Below are 17,894 nucleotides of genomic sequence, written 5' to 3' on the forward strand. Positions count from 1 at the left end.
GTCAAATATACAATAGGAATCAAAAACGTAAAAATCAACAATCAAAATTCTTGTTGACCTTAGCTAGCGACAGACGAATATCATCATTATATCAGAGGTCAAGAGCCACTAGTCATGATCGCTGGAATTTATAATATTTGTAAAAAAATGTGAATAGACCATCCTGAACGTCTTATTTACAATCTCACAATATCCCGTAAAAAAGTCAAATTTAATTATGAATATTGCATAATAGAATCATCAAAAGATGTCCCAATTTATAGATGTACCATACATGATGGGTTTCAGTCCTGAAGCACAATCACCCTGAGATTACGCGTTGAAAAATTTGGTGAAATATAGTACGTAGATAAAGTATCACTTACCAACTCGATGTCCCGTTCATCGCCTGCAGTTGCTCACTGTCAAATATTACAAAGGTGCAATACAACACTCCTGATGCGCCCTATGCACTAATTCCCGTGAGCGCGCTATAGACGCGTCTTTATCGGAGCGAGCGCGGAACCGTAAACTTAGCGACCGTCTACGCTAGAAAACCGACACGAACGTCGCTCCGTATGCTGATATCCGTATGCGTAAGCCCCCGCAGGCCCCGCGCCTGACTGTAGTGGTGAGGGATTTCTAACTACCCGCTTATGCGGGGAGAATAAAAATGCGCCAAGCTACCTTCATTAACCGCGAAATTCGGGACTAAGTTCGTCATTGGAGATAACGAAGTTAAATAGGCCTTAAGCGTTTTTAAATGTCCAAAAGATGGCAGTTACCTAACAATATTCAAAATTGCTCAGACATAATAGATCGGCGGTGAAAGCGAAAATGCCTCACAACGGGAGGCGACACGAACCCACTTAACATTTTGACTTTGCATATATTACAACGTCATTGCTATAAGAATAACTAGCTATTGCTGTTAAGTAACCTAACAATTTTATTTCAATATTAGAATCTTTTAAAAAAGTCGTGGAAAACAGTATTTCAGAAATATTTTTACGGATAGGAACCTTATATTTTACTCAAACAACTTCATCACCTACATAAAACTGACTACGCAGAGTCAACTGATTCTTTGTTTTTAAAAATAAACACCATAGTAAAGTACAGCATTTATTTAATCTTATTAATACTTTATTCTATGTTAAGTCGTTTTTACTAAACAGCACTTTCTCTATGCCTGGTGAGTGTGACGTCAGGTGGTGGTGGATCATGTATGAGAGGCAGGTGGCGCCACTGTGTCAAGCCAACCTCTTCTGTATCAAAGTAGTTGCTGTTACGGGACGGCAGGCTATAAGATGAGCGCGCCTTCAAATCTGTCAAAGATTAAAACAGACCCATAAGTTGTCCTAAACAGAAAGGGAAATAGGCACTGAAACACATATTAAATCTTACTAATATTATAAACGCGAAAGTTTAGATGGATGGATGTGTGTTGGTACGAATCTCTAGAACGCCTCAACGGGTCTTGATGAAATTTGGCACAGATGTAGAACATAGTTTGGAAGAACTCATGGACGAACTCGCGGGCAATAGCTAAACTCATAAATTTTCACCTTTAAGAAATATTCAACCACGGAAACGTCCAAAATATATTTATACATTCTACGAAACATGATTCAGTAATGCTCCAATTACGTTATGTAAGATTTTTTTTAATATTACCTCTGGTACTGTTCAGAAATTCTCGCGTGAAATCATCAATCCCCACGACTTGTATGACAGGTGCAGGCTGCTTCACACGGGATCTCCTCGCTGCACAAACTGCTATAGCAGTTGATATAACGAACACTACCACCAGCAGGACACCGCCAACTATCATACCCACGTCTTTATCTAAGAAAACTGTAATATAAGAGACAATCATTAAAATGAATTTATCGATTCAGTCGAGCATTCAAAGTTCAATGACGCGTCACGTTTATGCTCATTTCGTTACACAAGAGAGAAGAAAGATACAACATAGAATGAGTGGAAGAGAGGGAGAATACAACTTGTATTAGATTTAAGCGTCAATCCATTAATATCAACAAAGAAATTGCATAAAATTAATTTAGATAAATTCTATTTTGTCTCCAGTCATAGTTTAATTTAATTTCAAAATAAAAAGGAACAAAACTCAGCACTTGCATGAAAGTAAAGGTTAATAAAACTTACAATACCACCAAGGTAGTTTCGCGGCGTTTAATAACTTCTCAGTAGGTCTTAATAATAATATTTCCGAACAACCATATCGATTACACGCGGCCGTACCCGCCTCGTCACCTTCATTAAGAGTCCCAAGTTGGCCACCAACACGCCACCCTTCATCAGCATTCCGAATAAGAGCTTGTGCGCCAAATCCCATTGCACTTTTATGATTCAGTATCAGAGATGCATTACTGGTTGACATTCGCCATACGGTAATTTCGTAATGTGTTGCATTTTCAACTGAGAAAAAAATGAAATCAGATCACGTTTTAAACCTATGCCAAAGGATACTATTTTTTTTTTAAGTAAAATACGATAATTTTTTTTAATAATCAACATTTAACCTCCTGAGTGACACGAAAGAGGTTGCAAGCTGCGAAGGATGTTGCACTGGCCACTTTCCCGACTAGCGAAGGTCGTGGAAAAAAGTATAGATGAAAAACAAGTGATAATCGCTTAGTTTAAAAAATTAAGTGAGTCTGATAGTTACTAACTTTTTTCATATTTAAAATAAGAACAAGAAGTGTAGTAACGCGAATAATTTATTACCTGGAATACAATGTATCTGGAACTGATTTCTTTCATACGATAGATCACATTGCAGTGGTGCTTGCGGTCTTAAATGTTTAAAACTTATAACCTTAGTACATAGGTTTTGTTGTTTTGCAACACCATTGTTCGCTTCACACGTAATATTAGCTGTTTTCGTTAATGAAATCGTTATTATATTAAGTGATATTGAAGGAGATTGTGTTGTAAGGTTTTCGAACTGTGAATCTGTGCGTATGTACCACGTAAAGGAATTGGGATCCGGAACAGATCTTACTTGACAGGTAATTATTTCATTAATTAGTGATACTCCATTGTTAGTACATTCTGGTGGATCTGGAAATTATAAAATTCAGTAATAAAGTTGGCGCGTCACTCCAAACATTTATTTATTTAAAAACTGCATAGCATCCTTACAGTATACAACCAATTTGACACTATACACACTTTACATAACAGTTTACACGATAACATATTTTATAATAACAGTAAATAACACATAACAATGATAAATAAAAAAATTTAAAAAAATATAGCACATAGATAAACAGTGCAAGAATATATCAAAGCGTAACTAAACATCAATATTCAAAAGGTCTTCCACACATCTGTACGCAGCCTCTGTAAATTTTGACTCATAGAGACATAGAGATAACATAGGGTTTACCATCAGCTCACTATACGTTCCTACTGAGGAGCTCGGGGCCTACCCTAAGTTGGAGGTGACTAAGCCATAGTCAACCTCGCTGGCCCAGTGCGGGTTGTTTGACTTGGTTGTTCAAACATAGAGTAACTTTGAAAACCTCGAATGAGGACGTCTATGTGCTGGTGGCAGCTTTTCTAGCCTTTCTTTTGTATATATACTAATAGAATAGCGACTTACAAAATACAGTAATGTCTACTCCTTCAGCTTTGCCTTCCCCCATACTGTTTTTGGCTGAACAAGAATATTGTCCAGTGTGTCTTCTAAAAGTTTTTTTAAATATTAATATATTTCCAAATATATAATCTTGCCAACCAACGTTTTCATGGATATTCGTATTCTTAAAAAACAAAGATTTTTATCAACGAATTGTTATAATTAAATAAAAATAAATCACATTATGTCAGCACTTACATTATAATACCACATAAATCTATCAGCGCGTGGATTCGCGTCGACTTCACAAATTAATCGAAATGTATCATTCTCTATGACACCATTTAATTTACTGGTTTCTACTGTTAATACTTCCACTATTGGAACATCTGGAAGATAAAATATTATGTTTCGGAACATTTTTATTATCATAAGAATTAAACAAATGTTAATAATTTCGTTGCTAACAAGATATTGCTAAAACTCTTATATATAAATTTAAAAATTACGCGTCTTAATATGATTTTAAAATCCAGGATAAGTACGTGAACAAGGTGGATGCGCAGTAGTGAACGCAACCACTATCGACTGCCACACTGCCTAGACTCTATCCGAAAGAGCAAATAGGACGACATATCACAAAATCAGCTGACCTGAAATTCTTTCTCGAAAACGTTGCTACCTCCTATACTATCAGGTAAGATAACCAAATTATTTTTAATAAAAAGTTCATTAAACTCGGCCTGAGTTATGAATGTAGTATGGATGGATTGTGTGAAACAGGATATGCCTAGGAAGAAGATATGTTTAGGCGTACTACATTTTTAGCCGACTCATCGTAGGGATAAGGGCAGGTTGATGGTAGACTAAAAGATCATTAAACTCAGGCCTAACTACTATTATTGTCTAACAATACCTTATTAACACTCAAATGACATCATATTCTTTAAAATCGAATCATGTTTAGGACATAAAAGGTGACAGGTAATATGTATGAAACTCAGAAAACATATGTGAACTCTTTCTTTCTTTTTCGGCCAGTCTTATAAAAAAAAATATTTTAATAATTAAAAATACGTACTAACATGTGACATTTAATGTTATAACATCAGCTTTTGAATTCTTTCCCGGTGGTATGGCAGGATTTGTGGTAACACACGCCAATGTCGCTCTATCGTCTTTTATTGTAGGTGTTAACTGAAGGTGTGACTCTGCTGTCTTGGTCATGTGGTTCCAAGTCTACGGGATATTAAGAGATAAAATTAAAAGTTCTTTTATTTTCTTTATGAGAACAGAGATAGCATATGTGATGTGAATAGGTGTTTCGTCAGTGGAAACTTACATTAATGTTAGTAGAATATTATAACTAAACTAGCGGACCCGACAGATGTTGTCCTGTCTACACGTCTTTAATTTGAATAAATTAATATGAAGTGAGTATTTGATAAAAATTGTGAATCTAAACCATTCCCAGATCCCCTTGAACACACACAAAAAATTTCATCAAAATCGGTCCAGTCGTTTGAGGGAAGTTCAGTGACATACACACTCACAGAAGAATTATATATATAAAGATACTTAATACTTATGCAAAAGCACATGTCCATTCATGTTATTCACTGCATAAGTCGAATTCAATAGAAACGAGAAATTATATTATATTTAAACATATCACTGGCTGACAATCATTTATTATCTATGGATTTATTTTGACACTTTTAAGTGTTTAAATTTTGGATGCAAACACGTCTGTTTTTAATCTTATATATAAAATTCTCGTGTCGCAATTTTCGTTCCCATACTCCTCCGAAACGGCTTGACCGATTCTCATGAAATTTTGTAAGCATATTGAGTAGGTCTGAGAATCGGCCAACATCTATTTTTAATCCCGCGCGGACGGAGTCGCGGGCGACAGCTAGTAATTCTATAATTACAGCCTTATAAAAGTAAAATTCTTTAAATAGATACTTAAAAAAAAAACTAAAAAGCGACATAAATACCTGATTACTGTACTGAGTTAGATGTTTACGATTCAACCACCAAGCTATATCAGGCGACGGGTTCACTTCATATGCTATACATTTTACAACATAATTATTTCCCGCTTTAAGTGTATTACTTTCAATGTCCTGAAGCCAGTGTATCGAGACATTACTAGCAGACACTATAACAAAAATCAGTACAAATATTTATTATTAAAAAAAGAATAGCTATAAAGTTAAGTTACTATGAGAAAACCTTTTTATAACAACTTTTTACAACTTTTTATTGCTATTGAAAATATTATAGTGCGTACCTAGTCTTTCGCAATGAATTCTCGATGAATAATGAAACACTTATTGGACTATTTAACAGTGGTAGAGCCCGCTTCAACATCCACGACCTCACAGAAGACAGGCGTGAAGTAGAAGCAATTCCGCGTTTCGTCTGATGAGTGTGCGTCCCGGAGGCCTCATTTTGTCCTCTTTCCCTTCCCACCCTTTTTCTTATAAGGAAAGGATGGGAAGTGGAAGTGGGCTTTCCGGATGAGAGGATGCATAGGAAGGGAAAATATTTTCTTTCTGTGCATCCTCTCTTCCCTCGATTAAATGTAGGCAACGCATATGCAATTGCGTATGTCTACGGGCAGCGGTCGCTTCGCTATTTCAGCGATTTCAGGTGCCCGCTCGCTCGTTTGCCACCTTATGATATAAAAAAAAACTAAACTTGTTTTGTGGTACATATTTTTGGTGATACTTATACAGTTTAATGTTCATAGTATCCTTCATCGGCGTTTTAAAGGTTAAAACCCATGTTTAACTAAACAGAGTCTATATTTGGGGTAGTAATTATGCTTACGGTATATCTCTATATCTACATACGACGAAATGGGAGCAGAAAGTAAAGTGTTCGTGGCTTTACACGTTATTCTGTTCGTATTCCTCGTAATTGGTAGGTACAATTCATTCTGTCGCACATTTGGTATATCACTTTCACTGCCAGTAGCATCCACTAGAACTTCTCCATTGTACCAACTTATATGCGGTGGAGGCCTGCCTGGAAAATTTCCTCAATTCAATTTCATTGACACATGTTTAAAAAACTATTGGAACTACTAAATCTTTGTTTTGTCTTTGTTCTTTGTTGTTAGGGTTGTCGAATTTCGAGTTAAGAAGGCTGTAGAAAAACTGCGACCAATTATTTCTTAAGTCTTTAGCGGACGACGTCCTAACTTTGAGTTTAAGGATTATTAAGATTAATAAAACATTATATGACATTTATAGCACTTTTTTTTAACATGTGTACGATACCTCACCTCCAATCACAAGACAATTAATCACCAAAGTATCTCCTACAAAGAATGGTCCTATTTTATCTTCTATTTTATTTCCCATCTCATCAAGAAAGAATGGCTTACTAGGTAACACTAAAATACAAAAAAAAATGTTATTGTTCACATAATTAATATGTTCAAATATTATGTCAATCTTACTAATATTATAAATGATAATGTTAAGATGAATGGATGGAAGTTAAGCCATCTCCAAAATGGCTTAACAGATCTCGATGAGATTTGGCATGGACATAGAACATAGTGAGGAAGAACACATATACTATTTAAGTTATTGTAGGTTAGTTGTGGTTAGTCGACAGCTAGTTTACTTCTAAGCTGTCGCTTACTCCGTCCGCGGGGAATTAAAAAAAATACTTAATGTGTTCTTCCAGACTATGTTCTACATCTATGTCAGATTTTCGCGATATCCTTCAAACAAACATACATCCATCCAAACATTTGCATTTATAATCTTAATAAGATTAATATTATAAAGATTATGTTTTAAAAACTCCATACCTATAACAGTAAGATTGACTCCAGTATATCTTGTAGGGGTGAGTAAAAATTCAACCCTACAATGATACAGAGCCTCATCGTCTGCTCTCAGAGATGTAATATACAGCGGTGTAGGACGTTTATTTATATTAATACTTAATCTACCGCTAGTATTAAATGTTTGACTGGACCATTCATTATTACTTCGAGCGTCGTAACTAAAAGAAAATTCGACAATAAGCTAAAATCAACTAACATTATTTGACAAAACAATTTCAACAATATGTATTAAAATTCTAAAGCATTAATTTAATATCGTTAATGTTTATAGTAATTAAGTATTAAATTATTCAAACTTTCGTGAGACATTATACTAAACTGATATATAAACACGGCTAAACACTCACGTATATACGTCCGGTGGCGGCACCGACTAGTTTCGAGCCCATCGGGGGCCCATCGCTCACTGCTCGACGGGCCGCGTCCGCGAAATAATACCAGTGCCACTCATCCTGATGAAGGGCCCCCGATGGGCTCGAAACTAGTCGGTGCCGCCACCGGACGTATATATGTGAGTGTTTAGACGTGTTTATATATCAGTTTCATTAAGTATTTTTAGAGAGCCAATAGGTTATTTAGTGACCACGACCAGTCTGAAAAGACTGCAACGACGAAGAAGGAGAATAGGTTAATTTCCGATCACGTGGTCGCGAGTTGGAATCTCGTTTATTGTCGTTACCCATATCCTATCACAAGCCTAGAACTTACTTGGAATGGTATACGAAATATTAGTCAATTAACGAAAATCTGGTAATATTTTTAATTAAAAAAAATTGAATGTAATAATCGCGCTATAGTTGAAATGAAAACGCGACTCCATACAACAGATAATGGCGATTGGATCTAATTTATGCAAAAAAAACACATATCAAACTGCATATGGAAACTGGTTTTTCCAGTGCCATCAGGTATATTTTGATAATAACATGAGTATTTAAACAGGATGAAATCTATCATTATTATAATTATTAACTAGTTTTGTTTAATTTTAGAACATTTACTTTATATTCTTGATTTTTAAAAAAACAAATAATAACGTTTTTACGAAACTAAATTCAATTAAATATAAATAACAAAAAATATAAGCTACATTTTTGCTCTTATTAATTTTTACCTGTAAATAGAATCATCTCCTTTATACCATACAAGTAAAGAAAGTTCGTCTTCACTTATTCCAGAAGTTGTATCACAGTGTAAAGTTGTGTTGTCGTCTTCTAAAGCTACTTGATGTAATAATGGTCCTATTAATAAATCGAACAATAATGTTACAAGTAATAACAGTGGTAGTCTGAAATAACTTAGCTACTGCGACCTTATTAAAGACAGTGGACCTAGCACGAATATTTGCGATATGCGCTTATAGTTATCTTAGATACGATTATGCTTGTCACAAATATTCATACTAGGTTCACTGATGTGCAGTGACGGCCAAGAACGAAAGAAAGTGCGAAAAACTGCAGTCCTGCTTCCGATTCACGTCCGTCTTTAGTGTGGTCGTAGTATTTCACCGATCAAGGAAGTACATTCGTTCAAAAAAAGTTATTGTAGACTCTACTTTTGTTAATATTGTGTTAAAAAGTAAATACAGTAACTTACCATCAATTCCGATTATAAAGGCGTAGACAGATGTCAAAATTAGTATAAAATATATAAGCGCCTGGCAGACGCTCATTCTATGGCCCATCCATTACTCAACTAATTATTTAAATATAGTTCATTTTTAAGATTTAATGATAAATTCTATGAGTTTATTATTAATGAATTAATGATTCCTAATACTCGTTTCATTAGACTATAAAAAAGAACTGAATTTTACAACTAATTGATACACGAGTAATTTTTTAGCACACTTTTGTAAATCCATCCAGTCAACCAAATATACACTCTAGAACACATATATCGGCTAACCTATTGTTTAAAAGTTTTCTGCTCCTTTGTATCGTCGAATACTAAACAGACTCGGATTTTCTATTTTTTCATAATTCTAAATTCGAAACTTAAAAAAACATACCAAAGGATTGACCGATAAATCAGCTTCAACAATGCATAAAAACTTATTGTTCCAATTAACATTTATTTTTAGCTAGGGACTGTAAAAACTGAAAAAAACATCAGGTGGGCCGATAAATGTGCCTGAAAATGTATAAAAATAAACTTGCATTAACTTTGATATTCACCATTTATTTTAATTAAGAAATCAATGTTTTAAGACACTTATTGATCACTTTTAGATTTCACGCTTTTTCTTACGCCATAAATAAAACCAACATTTAAATATTAATTGCACCAAACATTTTTACAATACGTAAAGTCACAATCATTTTGGTACGCAGCATCCACTCGTGTACCAGACGCGCTTTCTCTGACAAAAGATGTTTTCGGACTGAGGGAATAATGAGCCAAAAATGTCGAAACGAAAACTTGTTCCAGTGGCCACGGTGACGGCCTCTGGCGGTCGTATTTTCCACTACAGCTAGGGTTACCAGAACTTCGAGTTTTAAAAGAAAATCCTTAGGGCTTGTTGTTATTAAAAATTAGGGCATCGGAAACAAATGAAGGTTTTATTTTCATTGTCCGCTTGAGATCAAGATTGGACGTAGGTTTTTTTAGTCAGATCTAAAATTGGCAACCCTATAATTGCTGTATCCGCTTGATTGTTTAATAAAAAAATCCTTTTTATGTAAGATAATGCATTAGCGAAATAAATAATTGCACGGCCAAATACTAGGGGGACTATGAACTATAATTCTGTCAGTGTAAAAGTTGTTTATCTTATCTATATGTTTATGAAATAATTTCCCTTAAACCTCAAGTAAAATCCCTTTTATTTTTTTTTCTTACATTTCCTTATCGAGTAGCACTAGTTTAGGAAGATCTTAAAAAAGCTCCTACGTCTCGTTAAATTGCTACCAAAAAAATTATTATAATTTCAATAAAAAACGCGATATAGTTTGAAAAATACTTAAAATACCTAATGGATATTTAAGCGAATTTTAAAACATCGCGTCAATCAATTTTATTGGCAGTTTTAATAATTCACCATGACCGCCCACATCAATATGTCAAAAAACTGCGATGACGTCATGAGTCATTGTTAAAAAATTTTCGAGCTAAGTTTATCAAGTATCTGTCAAACCTCAATCAAAATAAATAGAAGTTTTGAAATTTAAGTGCTAAAATTATTAGGTCGTTAAGAATCCTCGTAAATCCATAAATGGTATGAAACGAATTTATGATTGTTGAAACTATTTATTGTGTGTTTGTATATCTTTAAAAATAAATAAGAATCTCATATGAGAATCTAGTATGTCAAAAACATAATATTATACCTATTCCGTACATTTCAAAACTTCATGCCATCTTTTTCATTCTTCTAGAGAAAAATGAGATGACAATATGTTTTTGTGATGTTGTTTCACGATAACATTTCCTGACACTTGTAAGAGGTTATTTTAATTCGTAAATATGTTAACATAGTATAAATCGTCGACGGCTTCAAGTATTCAAGATGTAACTAAAGATAAAGTAATAGTTAAAATCAATTCAACGTCATGTTTTGGAAGATTAATTAAAACATTTGCTGCAACTATCCGATGTCTCTTGATTATCTTAAAGATTACAAATCTGATTTATGTTGTACACGAATGTCATATAACGAGACAGCATATGGATTCCGTGTGCTCTCACCGGACCAAATATTTTTGTCATATATCAGCGTTGGGTAATTGAAACTTGATGTACGAAATTTTTTTGTAATTCTAGCATCTTAATTTTGCAATTAAATTTGTCTTTGATTACTTTAATGTAATGTAGAAGTAAAATGCATATTTATGATAATGGACGTTATTAAAATATTTAATACATTGTGGCCGAATACATACAATAAATACAGGCAAAAACAATGGGAGAAAGTATTGCTAGTGTTTTTAGCAGGCGCTTGAGTAATTTTAATGTGCCAGTTTAGAATTAGGAATATTATAGAAGCGATGTTAAGAAGTACACGTTTATTGTTATTAAATAAATGAGTTAAAACTTTAGATTTCTAATCCTTGTTAAGTTTGTGCTTAGGTAATCCAGTGTATTATTCTAATATTTTACCTAGAAAATTGTCTCTTTGTTTACCTTTTATGGAAAATACTTTTAATATCATAACTAACAAAAGTATATTTTATTTGCACGTCTAGACAACCACTACGGCTATAAATATTTAGTAAAATGAAATTTAATTTGACTGTTAAAATGGCTATCAACTGTCAACTTCACCAACTTGATTAACATAATTATTTAAGCGTATTGTGATATAAATATCGGGTCATTGATCCTGCCCTGAGTATAATTTAGGAGTGCATATTTTAGTTTTGATAAGTGGCTAAATTATAATTACAGTAAAACACATAAATTAAACCTAATCATATAATAACCTACTACTATCCAACTTACTATACTAATAATACTGAATTCATACTGTTAGCACACATCCAGAATTTAAGTCATCTGTGAATATTTAAATTCTGGTATGGATTTCCTTAAAGTGTGTATAACTACGCATATGTTATTTTATTGATTCCTTGAATTAGTACTTCCAGTGAGCAATTAATATTACTTATCTGTGCTGGTTCATACATCATTCGTTTAAACAACGGCGCCACGAAGACGGATCAATTTGTAAGATTTTATTTAATTTCTTAGAACGTTTGAGAATTGCATCATATATTAACAATCATGGACTGGCTTAGAAATATAGCATAATATACCTAGGTGGGAAAATGTTTATCAGAAAGCTTTGATATTTGAATCACAGTGACATCTATATTTTTCTTGGACATCTATACATTGTGTTTTTTTCTCGCCTTAGTGTCCTTTACGAAGTGAAGATGGAGCTAGCTACACAACCGTAACAAGAAAAACGATATTAAAGAATATATTTGCTATTGTGGAAGTTGTAAATTACAAATATGTTTTGTGATTATAAATTAACATGATTAATGCTTAGCTACCATTTAAAATACCATATAACTTGTTAATTTCTTTCAGAAAAGTACTACACAAATAAAGCTGTGATTGGTATTGCCAGTCTTTATCTTTATTTAGCCAAAACTACTTTTGAAATGTATAGTAGAATTAAGACAGTATTTAAGAATCGCAGGTGTATGTTTTCTAAATACCAAACTCTTTACTCTAACTGTAATTTTTGCGTATTATCTTTATTATTGGCATATACAATATACCATTTGATTAAAATTTAACTGTTTGACACATCATCATTATTCTGACACTAGCATAGTTGACAAACTTTTTTGGTTTTGCGAGTGTATTAATTAATTTTTTAAGGTTTGATTTGATTTAATTTTTTATTTAGAAAATAAATTATTTGGTAGCTTATTATCGCTAGATTAAATTCATGGTGATTCGTCAACTTTGGTCAACTTCAATTCCAATTTTGAAAGTAAGATATGGCAATACTAAAAAGTTAATCCGTCTACCAGCCCGAGTTTCTACTAAATACCACTGTGCAAGTTCACGACAACAAAGTGTATTTTGTTTGTGTAGTGCATTATAAAATGACCTAAATTGTGATCAGTGAAACTATTTTGTGAACATTTCATAAACAAATCAAAATAAAAAGATCGTGAATAGCGATATGATACTCTCCTTGGCAGTGTTCTAAGATTGTGCTCATATCGCGAAGTTTCATAATAGTGACATTATGATAAAATCAGAGATGACTCCTAAACCAGCACCCCAGAAAAAGAGGTAAGTTAGAAATTGGAACATCATATAATATTTAATTCATACTGTATCCATCAATTGTATGTCTAAACTAATTTCATGTGTGTTTTCCTTGTGCTCATTAGGTGCCAAATCTCCACTATAACTTTCTCTTTGACGTTGATTCCACATGTTTATAATAAAAACAATAAGTTATCATATGAAAATATAATATTTCATTTAATTCAGTGCTATATTCACCTAAAATTCAAATAAACTTATTTACTTATCAAAGGAAAGAATTTGATGTAATCTATCTTTGAAATTCCTTGTATACAAGCTTATGATTTAACACAAATTTTATAGGACGTAATTTATGGTTTACATCTTGTGTAAAAGCAGAATAAGATATACAATGGTGGAATCAAAAACTCTTCAGTATTTTACTTTTAAATTAATAAAGAGTTTTTATTAAGTTTGTTAAAAAATTATCAATTAATTTACATGCACATGGAAGATTTTTGGGATATAATTAACTATGTAGAAGCCAACAACACCGATGTGTAAAAATGAGGTGACTTGCTGATGCAAAATTGAGTTTTTATTACACTAATGAATGATTTTGAGTGCAGCTAATCAAAGCGATTAAAGGATCATATTTTTATGCAATGCACTGTTATAGATGAATTTTAAGTCTATATTCATGATTTTTTTATAACCTGGAATTTTAACATAAATCTAAATTCCTGTATTTTATCTATTTTGCTAATGTTTTAACTGTAAGTGTTTGGATGGATGTTTGTTAGAAGGTATATCTAGAATGGTTGGATGGATCTCGCCTAAATTGGCAGCGATTGGCATAGATAGTAGAACTTAGTCTGAAAGAACACATAGGCTACTTATTAAGTTTATTTTTAATTCCACTCAGTCGACGGCTAGTATAGCTATAAAATTAAAAAGTTTACACCTAACATATCATTTTATTTGTTTTAATTTTAAGTGTCTTTGTTAGTCAACTGTTGGATATATGCCTTCCCCATTGCCATCCTTAGTATAAGATTTTCTGATTTCAGCATACAATGATTTTCTACAATCCATTTTAGGACATCAGTCCATCAGGAATAAATCAATAAATTTATAGTATTATGCATTGCAAATAAGAAGTTTGTCTTTAAGTTCCAAAGGGCAATCCAATTAAAAAAGAATCATAATGAAATGAAAAATATTAGTTGATTTTATTAAAAATATTTGTTTGGACTTTGTCCATTGTATAGCAATTATGAAATATAATCTACATTTAGATAATTATACAATGTTTGACTTCCATAGTACATAATGTTGAACTTTGTTACACAAATTGTGTAAATTACTGTTTTAAAATTTAAAAATGAAAAAGAAGTTTTATTGGTAGACCGTGTAACTTTTTTATTTTTACCATCTCCGGCTGCCAGTATGAAAAAATACTATAATATGATTTTATTTTTAAGAAAAGGCTGTGTTTCAGTTTTTGACAAAATTTATCCATACTATCTTTTGTTTACAGATCTTATTTTCCTCTTAACTTATATCCACTCAATCATAAAGTATTCTGAGAAGCGTATTCAGTCCAAATTTTTAACAAACTTAGTCTTATCACGTAAGCAATTTTTATTATCAATAGGCGTGTGTCATATAGTAAATATGCGCCTTTTGTACATACTGAGCAAAGATGTCGGCGAGTGTTTATCTTTCTTAACTGTATTTACAATACAGAATTTAGTATGTATTTTACATAGCCAATTTACATAATTTTGATGCTTTTTGATTCGCGTAAAATTAAATAATATGGCGCGGAAATTTTGCGCTTGCATTCGTATATACATAGCACATATTTTGGGTAACAAAATGGGCATCTATATTGTATTATAGAAAATAATATGTGCATTAAAATCTGTTTTAATATTCTTGTGCAGTAATTTACATTTTATGTGTGAAGTCAACCAACCCACACTTGGCCAGCGTGGTTGACTATGGCCTAGTCACCACTAACTTAGGGTAGGCTTCGAGCTCCTCGGTGGGGATGTATAGTGAGCTGATGATGGTTAAATGCTAGATTGTTATAAGTGTATAAGTATCTACTGGTTATGACATTTCACGTGTTTAAATAGATCATAGGCTAATAATAAAGCAAAATTCTAATAATTTTAATGACACATTGAAAAGAGAATTGCAAATCGGATTTGTCCGTGTCCCGTGACTTGTAACGCATCGTCGAGCGACGGACGGCACATAATTTATTGTATTGCGAAATATTTACGTGCTAAAACATTTATTTCTATGACAACGACAAGGTAATTTTATTTAAATGTAAAATTGTAATAGACACAAAAAATATATTACGAAATAAATAGAAGTGAAAGAGTTTATTTAGTTCACGCAAATGGAAATTTGTAATCCCTTATATTATTGTTTGAAGAGGAAAGATTTGATTGTCTGTTTCTTTGCGTTGAATAGGCTCCGAAACTACTAATTTGATTTGAAAAATTCTTTTACTGTTGGGAAGCTACACTAAGCCCTGGTTGACATATATATAATACTAGATTTTTTTCCGCGCGGACGAAGTTGCATACAGATTACGAAGATAATGAGTCATGTTGGAACGCACTCGACCCTATCGTGATCTAGTTTGCGCTAGAAGTGAAAAAGTGGTCTATCACGGTTCGCCTTGACCACGGAGTTAGTGCGTCTTGATAGTCGCTTATAATTAATTGAACGTACGTAACAATCACTTCATCATAGTCAATGCTGCCATAGACCGTTTGAGATAATACCTCTGACTTATTTTAATAATATTGTGTTTATTTTCTTTATTTGTTAGTATTAAAAGTAAAAAGCGAAATAGCAAATGTTGCACGACTTTTGCCTGTATGTTGGTACTACTTTTTGTTTTATAATTTGGTAATTGTTTAACATTCTCGTATTTTTAACTCGTATTAGCATGTACAGTGGTTCTCAACCTTTTTTGACTACGAAACACTTTTGTGAAGTATTTGACGTTAGATTCTAAGTTTTATTATTCTAGGCCTTAGAATTTGTAATTCTTTTCTTGAGGGCCTAGTCCAGTTTGCGTATTAGATACAATTTTTTGTATATTACTCTTTTTAGCCGACTTCAAAAAGGGGAAGGTTATCAATTCGTCTGTATGTTCTTTTTTTCGCGGACCTTCAAATAAATTTCTTGAAGCACACTTTGAGAAACACTGGTATATAGTAATTACGTAAAGAAATTAAAAAAATAATTGAATTTTCTTCTTCTACGCATTAAAAGCTTAATTCGTCTAATAGCGATCATCGCCATTAAACTTATTTGAACTAATTTCAACCATATTGTTGAAGTCATAAAGTCGTAAATATATCAACTACCATGGTTTCACACAAACTGGGACGCGAATGGGTAAACAAAAATTGATGTTTATAATCAAATGTGTCCCAGCCTTCCCAGTTTAAATACTTGGCTAAATGGGACATCAGAAATAGCTTGACTCTGTGCTAATAGCTGGCTAATTTATATTTGCATCGGAATTTTCCTTATAATGTTATTATTTGTTGTTGGGAAGCGTGACAGACAGTTTAATCGTTTTATATATATTTTTTTACATGTGTTACAACGGCAATATTACTAATATTATAAATGAGAATGTTTAGATGGATGTATGTTTGTTACAAAAGTATCTCCAGAATGGTGCATGGATCTCACTGAAATTTGGCATAGATGTAGAACATTTCCTGGAAGAGCACATATGCTAATTATGTTATTTTGTAATTCCGCGCCGACGGAGTCGCGGGCGACATATAGTATTCAAATAGCAAACTATCGATGATAAAACAATGACATTAAAAGTGAGAAAATTGCTATCTCAGTATTTAAATTTTGCAATTTCTTTATGATTTTAATAGTCATGGTGATTTTTTTCTTTTTTCAAATAACAAAATGTCGGCTGTTCAAATCCGGTATTCAGTTACGGTATGTCAAACACAGATAAAAATAATTTTATTCAAAATTTATATGCGTGTTAAATATTGCGAAGGGCAATTTTAAGGAAGTTAAAGCCGTCAGGAAACTAAAATACAAGTTCGTGTTAAATGGTACAACCCACCTTAAAGTAAGTCCCAATAGATTTTTTGTTGAAACGCCAGGTAGAAGATTTTATTGACGGTTTTACTATGGGATCATTATATGTGATGTCCAATATCTATTATTAAGATGTTTTAGGCTCTTTTACAATTTAATTTTAGAATCCTTGAAGTTTTTGTAAATCGACAAAGATTGTGTCTGATCAGATTTGAAAGTAGTTTTGAATTACAAAATAATTTTCAAATTATTCAAATAAATTTTGTTTTAATATAAATAAGCTGTTAGTAAATGATTGAAGCAATAAAAGTGTTATTTATAAACTAAAAACTTTTAACTTTTCTTAGAATCTAATTATACTATCTATAACAATATTATTAAGCGGAAGGGTATGTTTGTTTGTTTAAAATTGTTCGATTTGAAATTTTTTTTGTTGTTTTGTCCATTTATAGAGGAAGGCTTTAGGTATAGCTTTATAAAACGTTACGCTGCGACCAATAGTTTTTTTTTTTATTTCCCCGCGGACGGAGTCGCGGGCGACAGCTAGTAAGTTATTACTTTTTCAATGTAGTTCTTTCAGCAATTTATATGTATTTAATTTACTCTTACTATTTA

The 17,894-nt window shown here is 32.6% G+C and overlaps 2 protein-coding genes across 5 annotated transcripts in view; one reads left to right on the top strand and one right to left on the bottom strand.

Annotated features, from left to right (window-relative positions):
* Positions 1 to 1,104: 1,104 nt before the first annotated feature.
* On the bottom strand, positions 1,105 to 9,835 carry LOC106120389 (hemicentin-1-like). 4 transcript variants are annotated; one of them, XM_013315730.1, is made up of 14 exons: positions 9,638 to 9,835; positions 9,057 to 9,252; positions 8,575 to 8,701; positions 7,422 to 7,618; positions 6,885 to 6,995; positions 6,428 to 6,625; positions 5,590 to 5,753; positions 4,675 to 4,828; positions 3,848 to 3,978; positions 3,614 to 3,773; positions 2,731 to 3,066; positions 2,149 to 2,421; positions 1,657 to 1,836; positions 1,105 to 1,307 (listed from the first exon to the last, which is right to left on the bottom strand). In XM_013315730.1, the coding sequence occupies exons 2-14, from the start codon at positions 9,142 to 9,144 to the stop codon at positions 1,150 to 1,152; spliced, it is 2,277 nt and encodes a 758-aa protein (XP_013171184.1). In that variant the 5' UTR covers positions 9,145 to 9,252; positions 9,638 to 9,835; the 3' UTR covers positions 1,105 to 1,149. The 4 variants fall into 4 exon arrangements, with proteins under 4 accessions (XP_013171184.1, XP_013171186.1, XP_013171185.1 ...); XM_013315732.1 differs by having other exon boundaries at positions 9,057 to 9,278; XM_013315731.1 differs by having other exon boundaries at positions 9,057 to 9,343.
* A 3,099-nt stretch (positions 9,836 to 12,934) lies between these two features.
* Positions 12,935 to 17,894, top strand: part of LOC106120093 (hypoxia-inducible factor 1-alpha) — an 83,472-nt gene continuing 78,512 nt past the window's right edge. Inside the window, exon 1 of the mRNA XM_013315277.1 lies at positions 12,935 to 13,214. Within this exon, the coding sequence (XP_013170731.1) occupies positions 13,168 to 13,214 (47 nt within the window). The 5' untranslated portion in view covers positions 12,935 to 13,167. The remainder of the gene's footprint in view (positions 13,215 to 17,894) is intronic.

The sequence above is a fragment of the Papilio xuthus genome, unplaced genomic scaffold (genome assembly GCF_000836235.2).
Source record: "Papilio xuthus unplaced genomic scaffold, Pxut_1.1 DF826961.1, whole genome shotgun sequence".
Classification (NCBI taxonomy): Eukaryota; Metazoa; Arthropoda; class Insecta; order Lepidoptera; family Papilionidae; genus Papilio; species Papilio xuthus.

Excerpts from the sequence above, each read along its gene's own strand:
- LOC106120389 (XM_013315730.1), bottom strand. The coding sequence starts at position 9,144 with ATGGGCCATAGAATGAGCGTCTGCCAGGCGCTTATATATTTTATACTA. Across the intron at positions 7,619-8,574 it reads GGAGATGATTCTATTTACAG|TTACGACGCTCGAAGTAATA; the intron begins GTAAAAATTAAT and ends ATTTTCTTTTAG. Across the intron at positions 3,067-3,613 it reads AGTAGACATTACTGTATTTT|ATCCACCAGAATGTACTAAC; the intron begins GTAAGTCGCTAT and ends TATAATTTCCAG.